The sequence below is a fragment of the Eumetopias jubatus genome, unplaced genomic scaffold, assembly GCF_037043125.1.
Source record: "Eumetopias jubatus isolate StellerSeaLion01/CBP00866 unplaced genomic scaffold, mEumJub1_p1.0 scaffold_10, whole genome shotgun sequence".
Taxonomy (NCBI): Eukaryota; Metazoa; Chordata; class Mammalia; order Carnivora; family Otariidae; genus Eumetopias; species Eumetopias jubatus.
In genome coordinates this window covers 63,874,621-63,897,602 of record NW_028274816.1, presented here as the reverse complement: position 1 = coordinate 63,897,602, position 22,982 = coordinate 63,874,621, and the positions used below count along the sequence as shown (strand labels likewise).

Genomic DNA, 22,982 nt, shown 5'->3' with positions numbered 1-22,982 from the left:
GCCCATGATGGTGGCAATGGAGTTGGTTTGGGAGAAGATGACTTGGGACATGTTAGGAGGCAGAGCCAACAGAACGTGTGCATAATTAGGATGATGGGTGAGACCTGGGGAATGACTTTCCCTCCTCAGACCTCAGGAGAGAGCCCTTTGCATCCATGGGAATGTGACATGGACTGTCCTTATGTTCCAGGTTTTCAGTCAGCACCTAGTGTGTTGAGTGAGCAGGCGAAGCTGAAGATTCCCTTTCTTGGACAGGAAAAGGCAGAACTCCTTCTCCCCTTGATGGTTGCATGGGCAGGGAATTTGCCATGACTTTATTTCTGTGATGCTGAGGGGCCCTGGCCCTGCCCAGATGGGATGAATTTGAGCAGGAAGCCATGCAGGGCCGATGAGCACCCTTCTCAGCTGTGCTTCTTACTAGTGGCCATGACAGCACAACTCAGGGACTTTTTGGGTTCTTGGTCTCTTCCTCTGTAAACTGGGTGACCTAATATCCTTTGTGAGTCTCAGCTTCATTATCTAGGAAACAAGACTGTTGACTGACGCACCTCACCAAGTGGTTATGCAGGTTAAAGGATAGTGTTGAAAAGTGCGTGGTGTCTGCTTTGTGGATATTCTTAAATGTTAGCTGTTGTTAAAATTATTTTCACTAATGTTACCCCTTCATGCCATCCTATTCCTTTCTCATCAGGAGATGTGCTGATGGGATTTGTTTGTAAAAATATACTGCAGGTCCTAATGACGTCTCAGCTGATTTTAGACCTTAAGATGCTTGATTATAGATTTTGGTGACCCTCGGCATACAGTCTTGGTTCCCCAGCAACCAACGCCAGGACGTTCTTTGCCCCGTGGTGTCTTTCCCTGGTGGAGATGGGGTGGCTGAGGATGCCAGAGAATGTTAGTTGTTCTTTGAATGGAAATTCAAAACCTGCCCTTGAAATTTATTGATGAAGATTAAGTATCTTGTGAAGGGAGGTTTTAACCATCAAAAAGTACTGACTGTTAATTTATTTCCTATTTACCTAATGTAATATTTTACATATTTGTTTTTAAATATGTCCTCTTATTTTGTGGCTTTCTTTGCCTCGCTTGTTCTTTTTCTGGTCCTTAAAAAAAATAACTGTTACTTATAATCCAGATTTTTAAAAAATTCTAGTTTAAAAAGCTTATTCTGTTTGTTATTGTTTAAGCTAAAATTTACAAACACTTAAAAACAGTAGAGCACAAACTTATAAATGCTTTTCCTTCTTCTCAGGCAAAATAATGGACTTAGAGGTTTAACTAGTATGCTCTGTCTCAGTATATGTGTTGAGATTATGCATGTTAATTCCATCAATCTGACTGCAAAAGGAAATGTTATTCATGTTTAATGCAAATAATGAGCAGATGTATCAATCCACATAGGCATTCCCCTCTTGGGTCCCCATTCCTTCTATCATTGTAAATATTTCATCTGAGATTACTTTCCAAAGTTCTTAAATATAACCTTTAGAATTTCATTTTATATGTGTTAATCTTCCATTAAATTCTTCATTTTTGGTTTGAAATGGTCTTATTTTGTACTCTTTCTTGAAAGACAGTTTTGACATATATAGAAATCTAGGTTGGCATGGTTTTTTTCTTCAGCAGATCCTTGACTAGGTCCTTCTAAATGTCACAGAACCATAATTATATAGGGAGTGAGTGGCAACAAGTAACTTACTTTGTGTATGGTTTTAAGTTAAGAATAGAAGTATTAGGGGTGTCTGGCTGACTCAGTCAGTAGAACATAAGACTCTTGATCCCAGGGTTCTGAGTTTGAGCCCCAGGTTGGGTGTAGAGATTACTTAAAATTAAAATCTTAAAAAAAAAAAAAAGAATATAAATATTAACATTAAGATGGAGGCATGGTTTTGGGTTATCACCCAAAGGGTAGTAGTGCTGAATATGTAGGAAGAATAATAAAATGGTATCTGATGAATAGAAAGTGGGTAGATGCTCTCCGATCCAGTTTTCCCTTTATGGACATACAGCTTCATTTACATGAGCCATGTAAATGAGTTTGGGGCAATGAAATATAGGCAGAAGTTATTATGAAACTATACCTTCATTATGTCTTCTCATTTCTGCTCCTCCACAGGGATATCTTCTCCAGCCTCAGTGATTTCAGTTTGCACACACCTCCCCAGGATTTAGCTGCAGGTTCAGGCATGGACTGAGGCCCTTCTGGATGCATTTTTAACATATTCCCGTGTGATGCTATTGCTACCGGTTTGGGAACCACTGGATTAGAGCACTATTTAACGTTAGTACACAATATGCCGCAAGTTATCTCCATATCACCTATTTTTAAGCCTTTTAAGTGTTATTTTTTTATACAGTATTGTTAACCGTAGTCACCATGCTGCATATTTCATCCCCAGGACTTATTTTATTTTATGGTTTTTAAGTATATTTTTTTCCTCAGCGGTTGAGGAGGCTTGCCTAAGGCCACTAAGGAGAAGTCTCCTATTACAGCTCTCCCAGGATGGGGCTTCGCCCAAGGTGGCCACAGAAATCTGGGCACGGTCCTTGTATTTGGAGCCCTAGAGCAGTATTTCCCCAGGTCCCTCGCAGGACTGTTGGGCCAGGGTTGTGGAGCACGGGAAAGGCCCATCCTAACGTGTACGCGTGCAAGACAGAAACTACATTACCCCGCAGGCTGTGCCTCGTGCGTGGGCGGCAGTCACTCGTCCAGTAACAACCCAGGAGTGAGGTGTTCCCCTGCGGGCGTGGTGGTGGGACGTCAGGTGACGTCCCCGAAGCTGGGCCTGTTGGCTGAACAGGAGGCAAGGAAGGAGAGTAGGAGCCCGGCTGTGCCCCTTTGTGTGAGCAGCGGCCCTAACCCGGCCCCGCACTCTCCCGGCCCCACACCAGCCCTCCGTCCTCCGGGTGCCTGGAGGCGGCACCCTCGGCCTCGAGTGCCTTTGACGGGAGAGCGGCTGAGGCTGGGAGTGCGGGCCGCCGTGGTCACGTCCCGCCTGGGGCCTGGCAAGATGGGACTAAACTTGAAGGGCCCAACCGGTCCCAGCCGGTTCACAGGCCCAGTGGGCGGCAGCTGCGGGGACCCTCGCCCTGCTGGTCTCGGAGCCCCGATACGGAGGATCCCGTGACCTGGAGCTTCTCGCTCTCCCCCGCCCGCCTCTGAGTTTGGGCTCCCGGAGGCGAGCCGCCCTTGGCCCACGGCCCTTCATCGAGACCCGGAGTTGCACGGAGCACTTCCCGTTTCTGGAAGCCGGTAGGATGACGTGAGGACGGTTTTCCGGTTACAAGCAGCAGCATGAACGTAAGCTTGGACGTGGTACTGAACTGGGAATGTTTGCAAACGCAGGTCCACACAGTGTCTTTTACGGTTCCCTACAAATTTTAGAATTGTTCTAATTCTATGGAAAATGCCTTTGAAAAGTTGATAGGGACTGTGTTGAATCTGTCGATTACTCCGGGTAATATGGACAATTTAACAGCATTATTTCTTCCAATCTATTAGCATAGAACATCTTTCCATTTATTTGTGTCTTTTTCAATTTCTTTCATCAAAGTCTTGTATGATATTCAGTATACAGGCCTTTCACCTCCTTGGTTAAGTTTGTTCCTAGGCATTTTATTCTTTTTGATGCAGTCGTAAATGGGATTGCTTTCTTTTTAAGATTGATTTATTCATTCATTCATTCATTTATTTGACAGAGACACAGCGAGAGAGGGAACACAAGCAGGGGGAGTGGCAGAGGGAGAAGCAGGCCTCTCGCCGAGCAGGGAGCCCGATGCGGGGCTCGATCCCAGGACCCCGGGATCATGACCCGAGCCGAAGGCAGACGTTTATGAGTGAGCCACCCAGGCGCCCAGAAGATATTTCTTTTTAAAGATTTTATTTACTTGAGAGTGAGAGAGCATGAGCAGGGGGGAGGGGCAGAGGAAGAGGGAGAAGCGGACTCCCCGCTGAGCCAGGGAGCTCAATGCAAGACTCAATTCCAGGACCCTGGCTGGGATCATGACCTGAGTAGAAGGCAGACGCTTAACCAACTGAGCCACCCAGGCGCCCCAAACCTTCCTTTAGCTCTTCATTATCTCTCAAACCTTTGTCATTATCTAAGTAGCCTGATTTATTCTTGGTAAGACTTTGTTGTTGAGGGTGTGCCAAGACCCGTAAGTATTCCAGAGGAAGGATAGTCAATAATCTAGTTTCAGTCTAATTAGAGGCTGGATCCTAAGGCAGCAGTTTTTAAGGTATGCAAGTACATACAGTCCACTGGATCATAATCATAAGCCCTACTGGCCTTGAGGTCAGGTGATCTACTGCTGTCACTTTGGTGACAGTTGCAGAAGTTGGGGTTCCCTTGTGGGAGGCACTGGCTCACTATAGCAAGACCAAGGAAGAGCACAAAGACGGTGTCCTCTGGCCTGTATTCCCGAGGAGCATTTCCGTATCCTCCAGATGTGTGGTAAACCTGAAGCCTGCATCTCCAAGATTAGTAAATAGGTCTTCTCCACAGGAAGATGGGGTGTGTTTCAGTCTCCTGTCTGTGCAGTGCCCTGGGGGTGGTAGCCTGCCAAGAACTTTCTCTGATTGTTTCAGGCTTTGTGAGGCCCAGAAATGCTGTTTCCTTGGCCACCAGAGCCAGGTACTAAAGGGGTGTGCCCTCTGCAGGCTGTGCATGTGGTGTCCAGCCACCCTGCTTCGGTGGGGCCACAGGAGTGGGGCGGGGGCAAGGTTCACACACTGGTGCTAGCAGATTAGAAGAAGAGTATAAAGCTGGTGCCCACCAGTGCTGACACTAGTAAGGTAGAGGGAGAATGCAAAAATGGTGCCCACCAGTGCCTCCACCCCAGGAGAGAGTTGTAGCATGCTCCTGCTCATACAGCAGTTGCTTTAAGATTAACAAATCTCCTTCACGTATAGTCTTGGAGCTTTTCAAAACTGCTGCTTCTGTATTGGATCCTGGGGTGAGTGATTCTGCATGCCAGCCTTTTAAGAGTGGAATCTCCGGGCGCCTGGGTGGCTCAGTCAGTTAAGCACCTGCCTTCAGCTCAGGTCATGATCCCAGGGGTCTGGGATTGAGTCCTGCATTGGGCTCCTTGCTCAGCGAGGAGCCTGCTTCTCCCTCTGCCTTTGCCTGCCACTCCCCCTGCTTGTGTTCTCACTTGCTATCTCTGTCAAAAAAAAGAGTGGAATCTCCATTCCCTATAACCCTGTGATTCTCCTAGATATAATGTCTATTCATGTCTTCTGCCCGTCTTTTAATTTGACTGTTTTCTGGGTGTTGGATTTTTTAAGTTCTTTATATATATTGGATACTAACCCTTTATTGGATGTCATTTGCAAATATTTTCTCCCATTCTGTAGATCGCCTTTTAGTTTTGTTGATTGTTTCTTTTGCTCTGCAGAAGCTTTTTATTTTTATGTAGTCCCAATTGTTTATTTTTCTTTTTGTTTTCCTTGCCTCAGGGGACCTATCTAGAAAAAAAGTTGCTCTCTCTTTATTCTTTGCATATTAGTGGGGTTTTCTTAAAAAAAAAAAAGATTTTATTTTAGAAAGCGCATGAGAGTTGGGGGACAGAGGGAGAGAGAGAATCCTCAAGCAGACTTCCCGTGGAGCATGGAGCCTGACGTGGGGCTCTATCCCTGGACCCTGAGATCATGACCTGGAGCTGAAATCAAGACCCAGCTGCCCAACTGACTGAGCCACTCAGATGTTCCTAACAAATTAGCTTTTTTTTTTTTCTTTAAAGTAGGCTCCGTGCTCAGCATGGAGCCCAGTGTGGGGCTTGAACTCACAACCCTGAGTTCAAGACCTGAACTGAGATCAAGAATTGGACACTCAGGGTGCCTGGGTGGCTCAGTCGTTAAGCGTCTGCCTTCGGCTTAGGTCACGATCCCAGGGTCCTAGGATCGAGCCCCACATGGGGCTCCCTACTCAGAGGAAAGCCTGCTTCACTTCTCCCTCTCCCACTCCCCCTGCTTGTGTTCCCTCTCTTGTTGTGTCTCTGTCAAATAAATAAAATCTTAAAAAAAAAGAATTGGACGCTCAACTGACAGAGCCACCCAGGTGCCCCATGTTATTAGTGGGTTTTGATTTGTGGTTACCATTAGGTTTGTATATAACATCTTCTGCATATAGCAGTCTATATTAAGTTGATGGTCATTTAAGTTTGAACCCATTCTTTACTCCTCCCCCCACACACACATTTTAGGTGTGTGTTGTCAGATTTACTAGTTTTGTGTTTCCTATCTTCATACTGTCACTTTTGGTCTTTCCTTTCCAAAGAGTCCCCTTTAATAGTTCTTGCAGAACTGGTTTAGTGGTCATGAACTCCTTTAGTTTTGTTTGTCTGGGAAACTCTTTATCTCTCCTATTCTGAATGATAGTCCTGCTGGATAGAATATTCTTGGTTGCAGATTATTCCCATTCAGCACTTTGAATATATCATGCTACTCCCTTCTGATTTAGAAAGATTCTGCTGAAAAATCCCAATAGCCTTATTGGATTTCTCTTGAATATAACTGTCTTCTTTTGTCTTGCCACTTTTAAAGTTTTTTTTTAATCACTATATTTTGCCATTTTAATTGCAATATGCCTTGGTATGGATCTGCTTTTGTTGATATTGTTAGGGGTTCTGTGTGCCTCTTGGATGTGGGTTATCTGTTTCCTCAGATTAGGGAATTTTCTTTTTTAAAAAATATTTTATTTATTTGAGAGATAACGACAAGTGGGGAGTTGAGGGAGAAGCAGGCTCCCCGCTGAGCAGGGAGCCTGATACAGGGCTCCATTCCAGGCCCCTGGCATCATGACCTGAGCCGAAGGCAGACACTTAACTGAGCCCCCCAGGCGCCCCAGATTAGGGAATTTCCAGCTATTATCTCTTCAAATAAGTTTTCTCTCGTCTCTTCCTCTTCCTTCTCCTATAATGTGAATGTTAGTACACTTGATGGAGTAACTGAGGTCCCTAAGTCTGTTCTTGTTTTGCATATTTTCTTTTTTGTTCATCTTGTTTACTTTCCATTACTCTTCTAGGTCATTAATTCATTCTTTTTCCAGCCGACTGTTCATTGCATCAGGTGTTTCTAATCTCGCTTATTGCAGTCTTCATCTCTGATTGTTTTTTCATCTCCACGTTCAGGGTCTCACTGGTATCTTCTCCTCTTTTTGGCCCCTCATGCTTTCCAAGCTTATTGCTACGGGTACTTGTTTCTTCTGTCCATTCCCCTCTGTGGGAGTGTCTCTTGCTCTTCTCCATCAGTGTGGCTCTCTCCCCACATCAACCACAATCCAGTTCTCTCCCAAATCATGTCTCCACACTTCCTACCTTCTTTGATGGAGCCTCTTCCCTATCTTTAGTTTTGGAGTTTGCTCTGCCAGCCTTCAGGTTGACTTCTGTGGTATTTAGGATGATTTGATATTTAGTTGCATTTGTGGGAAGAGGAGACCCTACAGTCCTCCTACTCTGCCACCATCATTCCCCCCCTCCAAAAAATTTTTTGCTAAGGTTTTGCTGTATCTATGTTCATGTGGATATTGCTCTGTAATTTGTTTTAAATATTACCCACATTTAGTATCATGTTAGTATTGGGTTCACTTAATTAGTTGGGAAGTGTTTGAACTTTGGTTTTGTGTTTGTTTGTTTTTTTTAAGATTTTTATTTTATTTATTTGACAGAGACAGCGAGAGAGGGAATACAGGCAGGGGGAGTGGGAGAGGGAGAAGCAGGCTTCCCGCCTGAGCAGGGAGCCCAATGCGGGGATTGATCCCAGGACCCTGGGATCATGACCTGAGCCGAAGGCAGACGCTTAACGACTGAGCCAACCAGGTGCCCGTTTTTTTTTTAAGATTTTATTTGAGAGAGAGTGAGAGAGCAAGCATGAGCAGGGGGGAGGGGCAGAGGGAGAGGAAGAAGCAGACTCCCCACTGAGCAAGAAGCCTGATGCAGGGCTTGATCCGAGGACCCTGGGATCATGAAGATCATGACCTGAACGGAAGGCAGACACTTAACCGACTGAGCCACCCAGGTGCCCCTGACCTTTGTTTTGTAAGACTTTGTATACAATTGGTACTGTTTTAGCTTTAAATATGCTGTAAAAGTTCCTATATGTTCGGGGTCAACCCTAAGCTGAGAGCCACAGAGAAAACACAAACATAAGTCGTACAACCACAAGGAACTGAAATCGTCCAATAACTCAAATGAGTAGAAAACAGAATTTGTCCTAGAGACTCCAGAAAAGAACACATCCCTGCGAACACCTTGATTTTAACTTATTGAGACCTGTCCTGTGTAGGACTTCTGATCTACAGTACTATAATATAATGTGTTGTTTAAGCCATAGGTTTGTGGTAATTTGTTAGGACAGCACTAGAAATCTAATATGTCGACATCATTCTGTGAGCACTTCTTAACTGATCCAAGAATATTTTCTAGGCTCATGTACCTTCCTGCACCAACCTGGAAATAGCCTCTAAGGAGTTCTGGTTCTTTTTACTGAAAAACTGTACCAATAACTGGGCATTAAATATGCTCATGCCTATTGGAATGCCGATTTTTTTTTAGGTTATTTTATTATTTATTTATTTATTTAGCGGGGGCGGGGGCAGAGGGAGAGGAGAGAAAGAATCTTAAGCAGGCTCCAATGCGGGCTCGATCTCATGACCCTGAGATCATGACCTGAGCATTCATCAGAAGAGTCAGGGGATATGTACATAGGTAAATATTTCTACATACATTGAAAATTTTTATATACACTTAAATCCACAAAGATTTCATAAGCTTGGGTAAGGACTCATAAGACTCCACCATACTCCGATAAGGCTTTTATTTACAAGCAAAGATATAGTACCATAAAAGAAAAAGAATATCATACCAAACATGAAATCTCTAAAAATAAATAAATTGAACTTCATGAAAATTAATAAATTCTGCCCTAGGAAAGAGACTGTTAAGAAATGAAAATTAAAAAAAGAAAGAAACAGAAATCAAAGGCATAGACTGTGAGAAAACACTGGTAAAACATATATCAAATAAGGAACTTCTATGTAGAATATATGAAATCACAAAACAATAAGAAACCAACCAATTTTTCTAAAAGTAGGCAAAAAACATGAAAAGATAATTCACTAAAGAAGATGTATGGGTGGCAGATTAACACAAAGACTAATGCTCAACACTGAGTCATTAGAGAGACAGGTTAAAACCACACACCTACTAGAATGGCTGAAGTGAATGGCTCGTGTCTTACATACAAGGATAAGCAATGATGTGAAGAAACTGGAAATCTAATATAGGAGGAAATATGAAATGGCATAACCATCTAGAACACAAGTTGGCAAGTTCTTAATAAAGTTAAATATTTAGATCAACTTCCTGCATGACAGTGTGAGCTCTGCAGGCCTGCTTCCCATTAAAACTGGGGAATATTATAAAAACACAAGTTAAAGTCTCTGGAAATGGTCCTACGGTATACAGCAAATGAGGAAACACTTAAGAACGTCTAATATTCAGTAAGAGCAGCAAGAGCCAGTCATATCTGAACTAAGACCATTCCCTCTCTCCCCACTCCAATGATAGAGGTGGAATCTCCACTACAGACATACATCCAAGAACACAGGACTCCCTCTCCCTGGAGCTCCCAGGCAGAAGCTTATTTTCTCAGGAGGCAGTATGTCAGGATATTTGGATGAATGATATTCAGTTGCTGGCTTCCTCATAAATGCTACTTTCAGAGCTCCTCTCTGTTTTAAGTTAGGTTGACCAGGAAACTGCATGTATACTGCACTCCTAAGGCCTCTCTCCAGTCTGAACATTCTGGTGCTCAACAAGTTTAAGCTTTTGGCTGAAGCCTTTCTTCACATTTACTGTATTCATTAGGCCTATCTGGATTGTGAAGTTTCTGTTGCTGAATCAGAGCAGACCTCTGGTTAAAGGCTTGTCCACATCAGCTGCATTCAAGACTTTTCTCCACTGTGAACTTTCTGGTGTTGAATGAGGTTGAAACGCTGGCTAAATGATTTCCCACAATTGCTGCACTCATAAGGCATTTCTCCAGTGTGAATCCTCCGATGTTTAACAAGGCTGGAGCTGTGGCGAAAAAATTTCCCACATTCCCTGCACTCATAAGGTCTTGCTCCAGTATGAACCCTCTGATGTTTAACGAGGCTGGAATTCTCACTAAAGAATCTTCCACATTCATTGCACTTAAAAGGCTTTTCTCCAGTGTGAACTTTCCGATGTTGCATGAGGCTAGAGCTTTGGCTAAAAAACTTCCCACATTCCCTGCACTCATAAGGCCTTTCTCCAGTGTGAACCCTCCAATGATTAATAAGGCTTGACTTGTGGCTATAGAATTTCCCACATTCACTGCACTTATAAGGTCTTTCTCCAGTGTGAACTCTCTGATGTTTCATGAGGCTTGAGTTAAAGCTAAAGAATTTCCCACATTCACTGCACTCATAAGGCCTCACTCCAGTGTGGATCCTATGATGCTGAACAAGTGTGGAATTATGCCTGAAGGCTTTTCCACATTCACTGCATGTAAAAGGCTTTTCTCCAGTGTGAACTCTCTGGTGTTGAATGAGATCAGCATTGCGGCTAAAGGATTTTCCACATTCACTACACCCATAAGGCCTTTCTCCAGTGTGAACTATTTGATGTATAAAAAGGTTTGATTTATGGCTAAATAATTTCCCACATTCACTGCATTCGTAAGGCTTTTCTCCAGTATGTAGTCTCTGGTGCTGTACAAGTAAGTATTTCTGACCAAAGGCTTTCCCACATTCACTGCATTTGTAATGCCTTTTTCCAGGGTGAAACGCCTCCGTACTCTTGGTGTTCCTTTGTGGCTCCCCTCCGCCACGGGTCACCTGATGGTTGAGAAAACCAGAACTGACTGGGAAGTCCTTTCCACCCTCCCCACCCTCTTCTCTTAAAGGTTTCTCTCCACAGTGCAGCTTCTGGTGTTGAACTTTTGCTTTGAGCACTCCTTCTATATAAACACTCTGCTCATGAGGTGCTTCCTTAACCTCTGCTCTACGCCGCCAACCTGAAAGCAAAGAAGTGCTGATGAAGTGTATGTGGACTTCAGTGGGAGGACGCAGCATGCTTACAAATGTGTCTCACACACCTAGTAAATAGTCCGTCGTATTGCGGGCAGAATCAGGCCTGAGGTTCAGAGTGAGGAAGGGCCTGCCGTGCCTGCGCTGGACCTGGCAAGCTCGCAGATTGGTGGGAGGCCTCATGAGCAGCAAGGACACAGGATGGAGTGCAGCTCAGGGAGGAGAGGCTGGGTCTCCAACACACTCTGCAGATGGCCTTCAGCAAGGCTGCTGATGACCCCGGAACACAGTGCAGAAGGGTGTGGTCAGGCCCAGAAAACAATCAGATGCAACTGAGTAGCTGGTGTTCAGGGTTAAGGACATGTGCACACCTCATGACACACTCTGTGAAAGCCTGTATGTATCAGAGCCTTGAAAACTTCGTATTCTGCTGCCTCAACCTCCCCCCAGGCCATGAATTCTGTGACACGTACGCTAGTGTGACGCGGGCCCCTGCCACAAGTCCCCTTCCTACCCTCCCCCTTGGCTGGGACCTAGCACCGTTCAAACGCACCAGTGAAACCCCCTCACTGCCTTTCTTATGCATCCCAGCCTGACTCCCAATGAAGCTACTCACCCACAGGTCCTCTCTGCTTCTCCCCAGCCTGGCTGAGCCCACTCCCTTGGGACTCCCTCCCAGGTGACCCTCTGCCCCTCTCATCATGCAATGACTATCTGTCTCGGACCTGTGAGTGTAATAAATTTTGTTATTCCTGTGCCTCTCCTGTCATGGCTGCACCTATTCTCAGAAAATACAAAATGACTGACGTCGCAAACAGCATGGTCTGATGCCAATCATTCACAGGTGGGGGAAGATTTAGGAAATGCCTCCTAACTGCTTGGCTTACTAACTGGCTGTCGACCATCTGGGAAGGCTGGGTGTCCTGCTAGCACTCCTGTGTGCTGCCTCTCTCAGGCATTGCCAAGGCTTCCCACCCTAAATTATGGAGCTCATTCTCCTCAAATACCCTGAGACTTCACTTCTGGCCAGCCCTGACTCAACAGGGTGCTGGTGAGGAGGGGGAGTGTTCTCCTAGTGCTCCCTGAATAAGGGACAGGCTGGTAGAATTGGCTAAAAACGTCATGAAGTCTCCACTAGGATCGAGGGTGAGAGTGGAAGGGTAATCTCCTTGCAGCCGCCAAAGAAGCACTGCATATCAGTTGTTGGCTATTAGCTGATCTGTCAACAGAGGGGGGCTGGGTAACCCTCAGGAGATAACTCCTGTGGACTCACGGCACCAGGACTGGGAGGTTTTTCGTGTTCCCAAAGCCATGTTGCTCCTCAATCCCAGGCAGGGATGCTGCATCTCCTTCATGGGAAGTCTACCATGGCAGCCTGTGAGGGTCTGTACTGCTGGCAACTCTTTCACTGCCTGTGTTGCTGCTGTGGCTCCTTGCCTCCCAAGCCCGTGGGCATCAATGGGTCCCATTCCTGGAGATAAATGGCTCAAGTTCTTATGGCCTAGGATCTCAGCAGGAACATTTCATTCTAACACCTCACAATAACCAGAGGAAGTAAGCCAAAAATTCAAGAAAGGTAAACACCTTTGAAACCCTTCCAGGTTCTGCTTCGTGCCCCTGCCTGTCAACTTGCCAACTCTGCTCCCAAGATCTGGGACCAATCCCAAAAAGACATCCAGCCACCACAGCTCTCCTCAGCGGATTCCAATCCAGCTGAGGTCACCTTAAGAGATGGAGCCACAGGAAGGAAGCATCTAATATCTTTCCAGAACCAGCAGGTCAAGAACGCAGATCACGAGGAATTAGAAACTAAAACTCACGACATCACAAGACTGGAAATCCAAACTATTCTGAAAGATTTCATGCAAAGAGATGGGGGAAAGGAGCTCATTGGTCACCAAGAGCATTTAATACCGGCTTGTAGCTCCTGCTCACAGAGCCCCAGAGATGAGGCAGCTGCTGGCATTACTAAAGAGCCTAAGATAGGTAATTTAAAGATCCTCTGGCCCGCCAAGTTCAATTCTCACATAACATTTTGGGCTAAAGGCACCCAGGAGGATGCAGGGCATCCCAAATGCCAGGGCAGGGATGACAGATGCCAAAACTTTTGATGAGATTATAAAAGCCTCAGATGAGGAATCTGAAACTTCTACCACCCCTCCGGATTCAGAAGCCCTGCCTTTACTGACTTGGATTTTCATGGCCTGGAGATGGACAACAGAAGCATCAGGAAGCCCTGATGCTCCTCCGCACAAAGTGGAATGGTTCAGTGGATCTTTCAGTACTTTGAACATTCAGACAAGAAAAATCCTGAGTGTGTTTTTAATCCAGAGGAGGCCGGCCGCCTTTGTCAGAGTCTAGTTGTTCTTGCAGGTGCCCTTCCCAATATAGGGTGGCATTGCTTAATTTTATTGACATGTCCCACACCAAACAGGATGGAACTGATTTCCTGACACGCCATAAGGGCTCCACCCACCCCAACTGACAAAGTCTGACTTACCACCCTCTGCCTCCTAGTATGCGGGTACCCCCCACCTATACCATTTAGTCTGTTCCTTTTTTCCCAACTTGCTGACACCCCTACTGCCTCCAGGTGACTTACTGACCACTGAGAGACCCCACAAACTAACTACTAGGCAAGCCAACCCCAAATTACAACAACTAAACAACAAATTACAACAACTAAAAGAAATACTAGAAGAGCCTCACCCATTATTACCCACAGGTCTGGTGGCTCAGGGAACCACTCCTCTGGAACCACCCAAGGATGCTTCCAGTTCCAAAAATGTCAACCGCCAAGGCCAAGCCAGTGAGGATTCAGCTAGTCCTCAGGCACTGTCATACCACCCAAGGGCAATCACCCACATACAATTCTGGTAATTCACAGGAACTCTTCAACATTTCCTAACTCTATGGGCTACAGGAGCCCAAGTCACCATCATTCCAAGCAACCCATTCAGATTTAAAGGGGGTGCCCCTTTTAAACTACAGGGTAATGGCAGTAAAACTATTCATGGCAAAGAAACTGCACTCAATGTCAATATTCTAATTGCAACGGTTTTTATTAAATGGCTGCCTGTCACAGTGACCCCTACCGCTTTGACTTTTCCTATTATAGACAGAGATGCCATTGCATGCCACATACAAAGCTGGAGTAAGCCACGCTCCCTGGTCCTGCCAGTTATTCACCAAATGAGAACCTGTGGGGCTGCCCCTGCTGGTGAAGGTAGTAAACACACCACAGTATCACCTGAAACAAGGTAACTGCTGGCCTTCAGAGTGCTGTTCAAGATCAACTAAATGAAGGGGCAATTATTCTCATAATTTCTCCTTTCAATAATCCTCCTATTTGGCCAGTCTTCAAGGGCTTCTACCAACAATGCCACTCAACTACTGATTATCAAAACCCCAAAGCTTAAGTTCTCCCCATCAAGGCTCTAATACCTAACATAATTGAATTAACTGAAGATATCCAAAGGGTGCCCAGTGACTACTTTGCTGTGGCAGATCTGGGCAATGGATCTTATTCAGTGCCTATTACCAGTCACAGCCCCTGTTCACCTTTACCTTTCAAGGAACCCAACATACATTTATTGAGTTGTCCATGAGTAATTTAAACAACCCAGTGACTGCCCACAATCTGTACTGTCAGGACCCAGACAGGGTCCCCTCAAAGCACCTTGTCTGCTTATGCCCCCTGCCTTTGTTCCCAACTACACTCACCTAGGATGGCTGCACCTTATAATCAGGTCACCCCCACAGGCTTACTGCTTGTACCCACGAGCCAACTGCATGTTAGTCTTTTGCCCTCATGCTAACTACCTCACGGGCACATTATGCTTTAAATAACAGCACCTCAGGAGCGCCTGGGTGACTCAGTCCATTAAGCATCCAACTCCTGGTTTCGGCTCAGGTCATGATCTCAGAGCCATGGAATTGAGCCCTGTGTCAGGCCCCACGCTCAGCGCAAAGTGTGCTTGAGATTCTCTCCCTTTCCCTCTGCCCTTCCCCCCACTCGCACACTCTCTCTTTCCCAAAAATCAATAAATCAGTAACTAACAGTACCTCTGGATTCTACTGCAGCCCGAACTCATGGGTACGGCACTTTATACACTTTCCCCTACTGACACCCAATGAGTCTGTACCCCAGTGTGCAGTGGTTACACCGAGGAGCCCCACAGTTCTTTATCTACCAGGTACCTCCCCTTTGCTATCAAACCCAGGCAAAACAGGCAAGATTTATTTCCATCTTAACAGGACCCCCCCCATAGCCACAGGCGACACCAGAGCTGGCCCCAGTAGAGCAGCCTTTGTGTCAAACGAGATTGTATCATGACTGCCAACCAGCACCTCCTGGCGACCCTCTCAAGGTCACATACAAAGGCTGCACTACACACTGTCCCTTTATGCAACAGGCACACAAGTCTCTAAGCCCGAATGGTCGTGGATAACACACTGGCTTAACTGCTTACTAGCCAGGAAAGGAGGCGTGGGTGCTATTCAGGGTACCTCCTGCTGTATGTAACTCAGTAACTCTAGAGAGCTACAAGCAAAACTATGAAGATTAGGCCAAGAGGTAAAAATCTTTCATAACATAACCAAAACCTTCCAGTAGATTCCCTTAAACCAAGGGGTATATGACCTGTTCTCTTGGCTTTCCCCCCACTAAATGCAGGCCTGCCTAAGGCCTGGGTTTCAAACCCTCATCATATCCCTAGGAGGACTCCTCTCAGCTGTCACCTGTGTCAAAGTCTGCCTTTCTATGGGTAGACCAAGCTATTCCAGTCACCTTTAACGTCTCCACAACCCAGGTGGCAAGCGGTACCTATCACAGTTGGTCCTGTTAATGGTGTTGAGACGTCACAGGGCTCATTGTATTGTAACCTTTTAAATTTCATATTTTCCTGTTGCCTCAACATCCCCACAAACAGGCTGTGAGCACCCCACCCAGGTAACCAGCTTAACCAAGTGATAAGGCTGGTTCCTATCACAAGTCCCCCTTCTTGCCCTCTCCTGTGACCTAGTGACATTCAAATGTTCCAAATGAAATCCACTCACACCTATTCTTGTGTACACCCCCTGACCCCCAGGAAAGGCACTTGCTCATGGGTCCTCACTCACTCTCTGCTTCCCCCTGCTTGGTTGAGCCCACTCCCTGGGTGCTCCCTCCCCTGTGAACCACCTCACACACACATCCCCAGTGTCATGACTGTGTCTCTCTCAACCTGCTGAGCATAATAAACTTTGTTTTTTCCTGAGCTGCTCCTGTGTCTCCTCCTGTGGCCGTGCCTGACTGACCAACTCACGAGGATACAAAGGCAGGCCACTGTTGGGGAGCACTGCAGAGGGAGCAGTAGGAAGGACAGAGGTGGGGGAGAGCCCTGGTTAGAAATCAGAGTAGACATAATAAGTGCACAACTGAGAAAAGATGGACATCAGCCTTGAACCGTGCCTTGGCACCGAATCGTCAGGGCCCAGCACAAGGATTCCTGGCAGGACCTGAGTCCATCCCTGAGTTCACACCTGCCCAGCTCCACCCGCCGAGTACCTCTTGGCATGGCTGCAGTCACAACTCCACAGGGAGGCAAAGAGGGTTCTCTCCACCACTCCAACTGGGTGATTTCATGGGTCCTGGAAGATGCAAGTCCTAAGGGAGAGAGGACACAGGTGGGTCAAAGTGACCCACCCCATGACAGCCCACAGGAAAGAAAACTAAGTATTACAGAAGAATCTTGGAGGAGACTCTCGTGAGAACAACCCAGGGAAGCCGTTGCCATGTTGGTGCCTCAATCGCTGGGACAGGCACATCCCATATGTCAGCCAGAGGAAGAGAGCAGAGCCTGGGGCACAAAGCTGTCAGGGATCCTTATGGCGTTCGCAAGCCACGGAGAGGCCAACAGGGTGTGATTCGTTGGGGTGACAGCAAGACTCCTGATCCCACAGCTTCCCCTGCACGGCTTTGGGGCAGCAAGTATTGAGGCAGCTCAAGAAGGGAAGGGGTGGTACACACAGCCCAGGCTGTCACAACACCTACTCACGCGCACGGGGAAGGGAAAAAACGCCCGTGGTCCAGCTCTGGGAAGGCGAGACCTGTCCCTGAGGTAAAGGGGAAGAGCAGAGCCCAGCCCAGGACACTGGAATGGGTTGTGAGGACCTTACCCAGAGAGGCCATCAGTGAAAAGTTCTCCAGCATCACATCACGGTACAGGAGTCTCTGGGCTTCATCAAGGAGCCCCCACTCCTCCCAAGAGAAGTAGACAGCCACGTCCTCAAAGGTCACATGGCCCTGTCAAGATGGGACAGTTGAGTTGATGTGTAGCTTCCTTTCCCAGGACTCCAGGCATCCTCACAAGTGTCCACCCTCCTCCAGGGGTCCCCCACCTCAGAGGAGATACCAAGCCCTGGTGCCACTGATCCCACCTTGCTCCTCACTGTTCAGTCCTCAGCAACAACAGGTGGGCAGGTCTGGGCCTGCCAGACAACTGACCTGGCGTCTCCCCGACTGTGCTTCCCAAACACGACTAACTTTGGGCCATTGTTCTCCCTTCAGCCCCCAGTACAAGAGCCTGGAGCCATCAGTTTACACTCCCACCCAACATGCACATCATTGTACCACACCTCCTTTCACTGCCACCAGCACCCCTACACCACGTCATGCATCTGCCTGGCCTCACCACACGCTGGTGTGGTACATGCCCGCCAGAGGGTGCTTGGCACATGGAATCAGAATTCCATTCAGTCCTAGAATTCCAATGACCCTGACTGCCAGAGGCAACCCCAGGCCTACTTTCAGGCCCTTCCTCCCTGGCCCATATCCTTGCTTCCTCCTCAGCCACCAGGAACCACACACAGATTTCAGACACCCTCAGCCCTCTTCTACTTCTGTGTTGCAAAGGTGTCCCCTCACCTGTCTGTTTCCGCTGAGGCTTATTCGAAGCCCAAGTCCACTTGTCTCTCCCACTAGGCCTACAGTTGTCCCAGAGGAGCCCATTTTATCTTGGGCTAATCCCCTGGCCCCAGCAAGGGTCAGAACAAGAGCCTGGGATCCCAGAGCTAAATGAACTGGCAGTGGCACCAGCTTCACTGTCACCTCACTGCCTTGTCTCCACATGTATCTCATGTTCACTGGCCACCGGCCAGACCCTCTTCATGCCTACACCCTGACCGCAGGGACACCATTCTCCCTCATGTGTCTTTGTGAAGCCCACTACCCCATCCAGGTGTCCAGCAAGACTCAGTCCCTGGCCCCACACTCTCCTCGTTACTTGACGATGCTCCTGCCAAATCTGATCCACAGCTCTGTCCTGGTCCACACACCATCCGTACTGGGGGTGTCTCCAATCTAACCACTTCACCTCAGCTCCACAACTGTGTGTCCAGGTGCCCACTCAACATACCCACTTGGGGGTCTCTGAAGCATCACAGTTCAAACACAGCCCAAACCTGACTCCTAATATTCCCCGTGAAAATGACTCTTACCACCAACTCTGACATGGTAGTACTTGCCAGCTTCTAGCTACTACAGCCAAATATCTAAGTCACTGCCGACCCTTCCATGTCTTTCTCCCACCCTCCACATCAGAAAGTCTGCTTGGACCTACTGAAAAAACAGACGCAGATTCCAACCCATGTCCCACCCCCACAGCCACCACTCACACTCACTTGGACTACTGCAGCCGCTCTTCCCCAGTTTGCTCTCTGCTCTGCAGCAGAAGCAGCTCATTAAGTCTGGTCCTATCACGTCCCTCTTCTGCTCCAAACCTTCCCGGGCTCCTGCCACTCCAGAATAGAGGCCCAGCTCCTGGCTTCCATCAGGTCTAATTTCTGTTTCCTACTGTTTCCACCAGACATAACAGAGACCTAAGGTTGCATAAGCATTCCCGGCCCAGCCTCACCTCTAGCATTTTCTAATGTTTATCACCATGAATATAATGTCTTATAAATGTCATGCCACTGGTTGCCAGGAATGGGAACCAATCCATGTAATTCCTGGTCTGGACTCAGGCCTCTGACCTTAGGTGATCATCTTCTAGGGATCTATGATGGAAGAGTAGGGAGAATAGCAGGCAGTCACAGAATCCTGCAGCCCACGCAGGTGGGAACTGAATAGGATGAGGATTTGGGATACCCCCCACTTACCTCTGCATGGTCTGGAAGCAAATCTGCAGCAATACAAACCTACAGAAAAGCAAAGCCATGAGAAGCAGGCAACAGTGTTGGGCCACAAAGGCCCACCCAAGTCCCTCATATCATCTGGGCCTCAGTCCTCAGGGATGCCTCTTACCAGCTGTGTGACTTCGGATAAATACACAACCCCCCTGTGCCTCAGTGTTGTCATCTGTAAAATGGGGATAATAGTGGTGCCCACCCCGTGGGGCTATTATCTGTACTGAATTCCTTCCCATGTGTCAAGTACTAAGTAGTAACTCTTACTGTCCTCATAATTAACACCTTTTGTCAACATTTTCAGTGCAAATAAACTGACAGGTATCCAAAGTGTGTTTTGTACGTGCCTTTTAACTAAAAGCATGTGATATTTAAGACATCTAATTTTAGGGACGCCTCCGTGACTCAGTTAAGCATATGCTTTCAGCTCAGGTCATGATCCCCGGGTCCTGGGATCGAGTCCCACATTGGGCTCCTTGTTTGGCAGGGAGCCTGCTTCTCCCTCTGCCTGCCGCTCCCCCTGCTTGTGCTCATTCTCTCTGACAAATAAAGAAATCTTAAAAAAAAAAAAAAAAGATTTAATTTTAATCAGATGCTTAGAAGTATATTAAAACTTCAATTATTAAGCGCTTACATCAATTTAACTTGTTAAACCCATGTTATTTTAATGCCTACGTATGTATATACACACGTGCAGACGTATGTATACAAACATACGTATTTTTACCAGTTAATGTTTAAATAAACACTTCATATAAACTCACACATCAATAATACGGGGATTGGGCCTGAGGAAACATTAGAGACCAGTCCTGGTGGCAGCCTGGCTGCTTGCTACACACGCTCCTACAGGCAATCCTGCTGGGGGCCTTTCCAGCTACTCGTCCTTCCTGCCCTGAAGGCTGGGAGAACTCAAGCACCAAAAGGGGCTGCTCCACTCACCTGACTGACCTTTCCTTTTCTCCACAAAAACTGGACTTGAGGGCTTGCTGAGCCCACAATGGCAGGCCTACACCACTGAACAGCTCAGTCTCCATTCCAGTCCCAGTCCTCAGACCCTATAACCTTCCACTCTTGCATACACCACCCAGAACCACTTGGGATTACGGGGATCACCCTTCTGAAAGCAGCGCCGCCCTTCAGGCCCATCTGAAATAAGAACTTTAAGATTCGGGCGCCTGGGTGGCTCAGCTGGTGAGGCGACTGCCTTCGGCTCAGGTCATGGTCCTGGAGTCCCGGGATCGAGTCCCGCGTCGGGCTCCCTGCTCGGCGGGGAGTCTGCTTCTCCCTCTGACCCTCTTCCCTCTCGTGCTCTCTCTCATTCTCTCTCTCTCTCAAATAAATAAATAAAATTAAAAAAAAAAAAAAAAGAACTTTAAGATTCTCCCTCCCAAGTAGGAGTCCCAGGCCTTGCCCTGGTCCAGGACAAGACCCACCACCTCTTGGGCATCTTCAGCCCAGATCCCTCCCCAGCACCTCAGATGTGAGTGCGCGAGCTACCCATACGACACCTGCACTCGACACCACCCTGTCCCAAATCCAGCTCCTGCTCTTCTCCCTGAAACCTGTTCCCTGCACCGACCTCCCCATCTCCATCCTTCAGGGTATTTTCAGGAAACACTTTAAAAAAAAAAAAGGGGGCAAACAAACACAGCCGGCCCTTCACTGCCTTCTTTCTCTCTCAGCCACTTCTGATGCGTCAGGTAATCCTGTCCGGTTCTTAAAACTCCCTCCGGGACCCATCAATCCTCCCGCTCCGCTGCCCTCAGCACGGTCCCGTCTCCAGTAGAGTCTACTGTATGGGCTTCCCCCACCCTCCGTCCCCGATCCCTTTGTGTTCCCGGAAAAGCCCCTGAAAACTCTGAGCAACGGATGGGAGTCCCTCCTCTGTTCACAACCCTCCGTGGCCATCAGCGCCCTCAGAACGAAGGCCCAGCCGCTCCGGCTGCCTCTCCACGGCGGCCCGTCCCCTCTCAGCCGTTCCCTGCGGACACGAGACAGCCCCCAGGTTTAGGACTCCAGCTCAGGCCCTGTCCCTGTCACCCTCCCGCGCCCCCTCACACTGGCTGACAGGAATGGGGATGCGGACACGGGCGCCTCACCGTCCCGGACCCAGGCGGACCGCTCCTTCGGGGCTCAGCTTCAGCGGGGTTCAGTTTAAGCGGGGAGGGCCGGGGTATCAGCGCCTACCTGAGCCAGGTCCCTCCGCGCGGCCGCCGCCATCGGACTCTGTGGGCGGAGCAACGCCCGGGGAGGGGGACCAGCCCGCGCACCCCCGACCCCGATCCCTCGCCGCTGCCGAACCTCAGACCCGATTCTCCCGGCTTCCCGCTCTCGTCACCCCAACCGCACACGAGGCTTCCCAAGCCTCTGATCAGACTCAGCGGCCCCAGAGGCCCCAAAACGCCCGCCCCTGCGGCCGCGCTAGAAGTCCCGCCCAGCGCGTTCCGCACGCGAGGGAAAGTCCACTTTCATTGGCCGAGCGCGGGCGGCGCGGGGCGCAGCGCCTTCTGGGTAATGTAGTTCCCACCGAGCCCAGCGTGGAAGAAGTGGGCTGACGGGCGGAGGTGGCGGGCTGGGGAAATCTGGGTCAAGAACTGCCCCGGACTCTCCTCCAGAGACTATCCTAAATGTAGATGTCCCTGTATTTCAGTTTCCCTGCGCAGCTAGTACTACTACAGTCTTTCCTTCTCTTGAATGAGTTCGAGAGAGTCTTGAGAGCCACAATAAAGTGGTTTCCTCGTACTGAACCGTTGTACATTGACAAATTACCCTTGCTGAGGCGATGCCCAAGATCAAAGACATCGGTGGTGAAGCAATGCCTGATGTGTGAGGAAGAAGTGACACAGTTCTGAACATAGGCGGGGAGATAGTCGGGCATCCCAAGTGCTTACCTTCCTCCCTCACCCCACGCACCTGTGCCCTTTCCCTTTTTAAGGGCCCAATGTTGGTGTTCAAGTAGAACAATGGGCTTCAAAAACGTAGGCCAACCCGCTCTCACTCCCAGATTTCTCCCCTTCATCCCTTTCTACTCCGTGTTCCCGCTGCCCTCTCCTCTCCAGATACAAAGCAAACTCCCTGTGGGTGGGAAGGATGCTGGACTACTGTTGACATCAGGAAGCATTGGTAAAAGAAATGCCAGCACTTTAGTATGTGTTCTCCCTGTGTTCTCCCAGCACCTCCCTTACCTCTGGCTCCATTTCTTTCCTGTCAGTCTTCATTTCCCCAATTCTTCTGTCCCTTTTGTCTGTGGGCTGAGCAGTGACTAAATCCGTCACTGCCTTGGAATGACTCATGAGAACAAAAGATGATGAAGCATTCACTCCTTCCTGGGATTTTCTGGAAGTAGGTGTTAAGTACTAGCGAAAATACTCTGGTTAGGAGGTGAGGAGTCAATATCGGAGTCGAGAACATGAAATGATAGAGACCCAAGGGCATTAGTTATTTAGTTCAGGCCTAAATGTGGCATGTGACTATAGACTATCATTTAGGGAAGTAAACATAGGTGGTAAAACTTTAAGGACATCAAAAGCATGATTATCGAAATGTCGGGTGAACTCTAGGGGGCCAGAGGGTCATATAAGGGGAGCAAGTGACAAGGAATGCCTAAGAAATATTATATATTCTGTTTTACACCAGGTGATAGTTCTATAGGTGTGGTCTTTGATGTGGGAAAGACATTAGGGCTCGAAGTCGATGGCCAAGAAAGAATTCTTGAGATGTCTTTGGTGCAAAAAGGTGGTTTTATGAAAGCATGGGGAC

At 47.9% G+C, this 22,982-nt stretch overlaps 1 protein-coding gene across 1 annotated transcript; it reads right to left on the bottom strand.

Moving 5' to 3' along the window:
- Positions 1-7,945: 7,945 nt before the first annotated feature.
- Positions 7,946-21,645, bottom strand: LOC114200944 (uncharacterized). Its single transcript, XM_028093349.2, has 5 exons — positions 21,411-21,645; positions 19,194-19,232; positions 17,214-17,340; positions 16,603-16,701; positions 7,946-11,041 (listed from the first exon to the last, which is right to left on the bottom strand). The coding sequence occupies exons 1-5, from the start codon at positions 21,441-21,443 to the stop codon at positions 9,948-9,950; spliced, it is 1,392 nt and encodes a 463-aa protein (XP_027949150.1). The 5' UTR covers positions 21,444-21,645; the 3' UTR covers positions 7,946-9,947.
- Positions 21,646-22,982: the final 1,337 nt, after the last annotated feature.

Excerpts from the sequence above, each read along its gene's own strand:
- LOC114200944 (XM_028093349.2), bottom strand. The coding sequence starts at position 21,443 with ATGGCGGCGGCCGCGCGGAGGGACCTGGCTCAG. Across the intron at positions 17,341-19,193 it reads TGCTTCCAGACCATGCAGAG|GGCCATGTGACCTTTGAGGA; the intron begins GTAAGTGGGGGG and ends CCATCTTGACAG. Across the intron at positions 16,702-17,213 it reads TTCACTGATGGCCTCTCTGG|GACTTGCATCTTCCAGGACC; the intron begins GTAAGGTCCTCA and ends TCTCTCCCTTAG.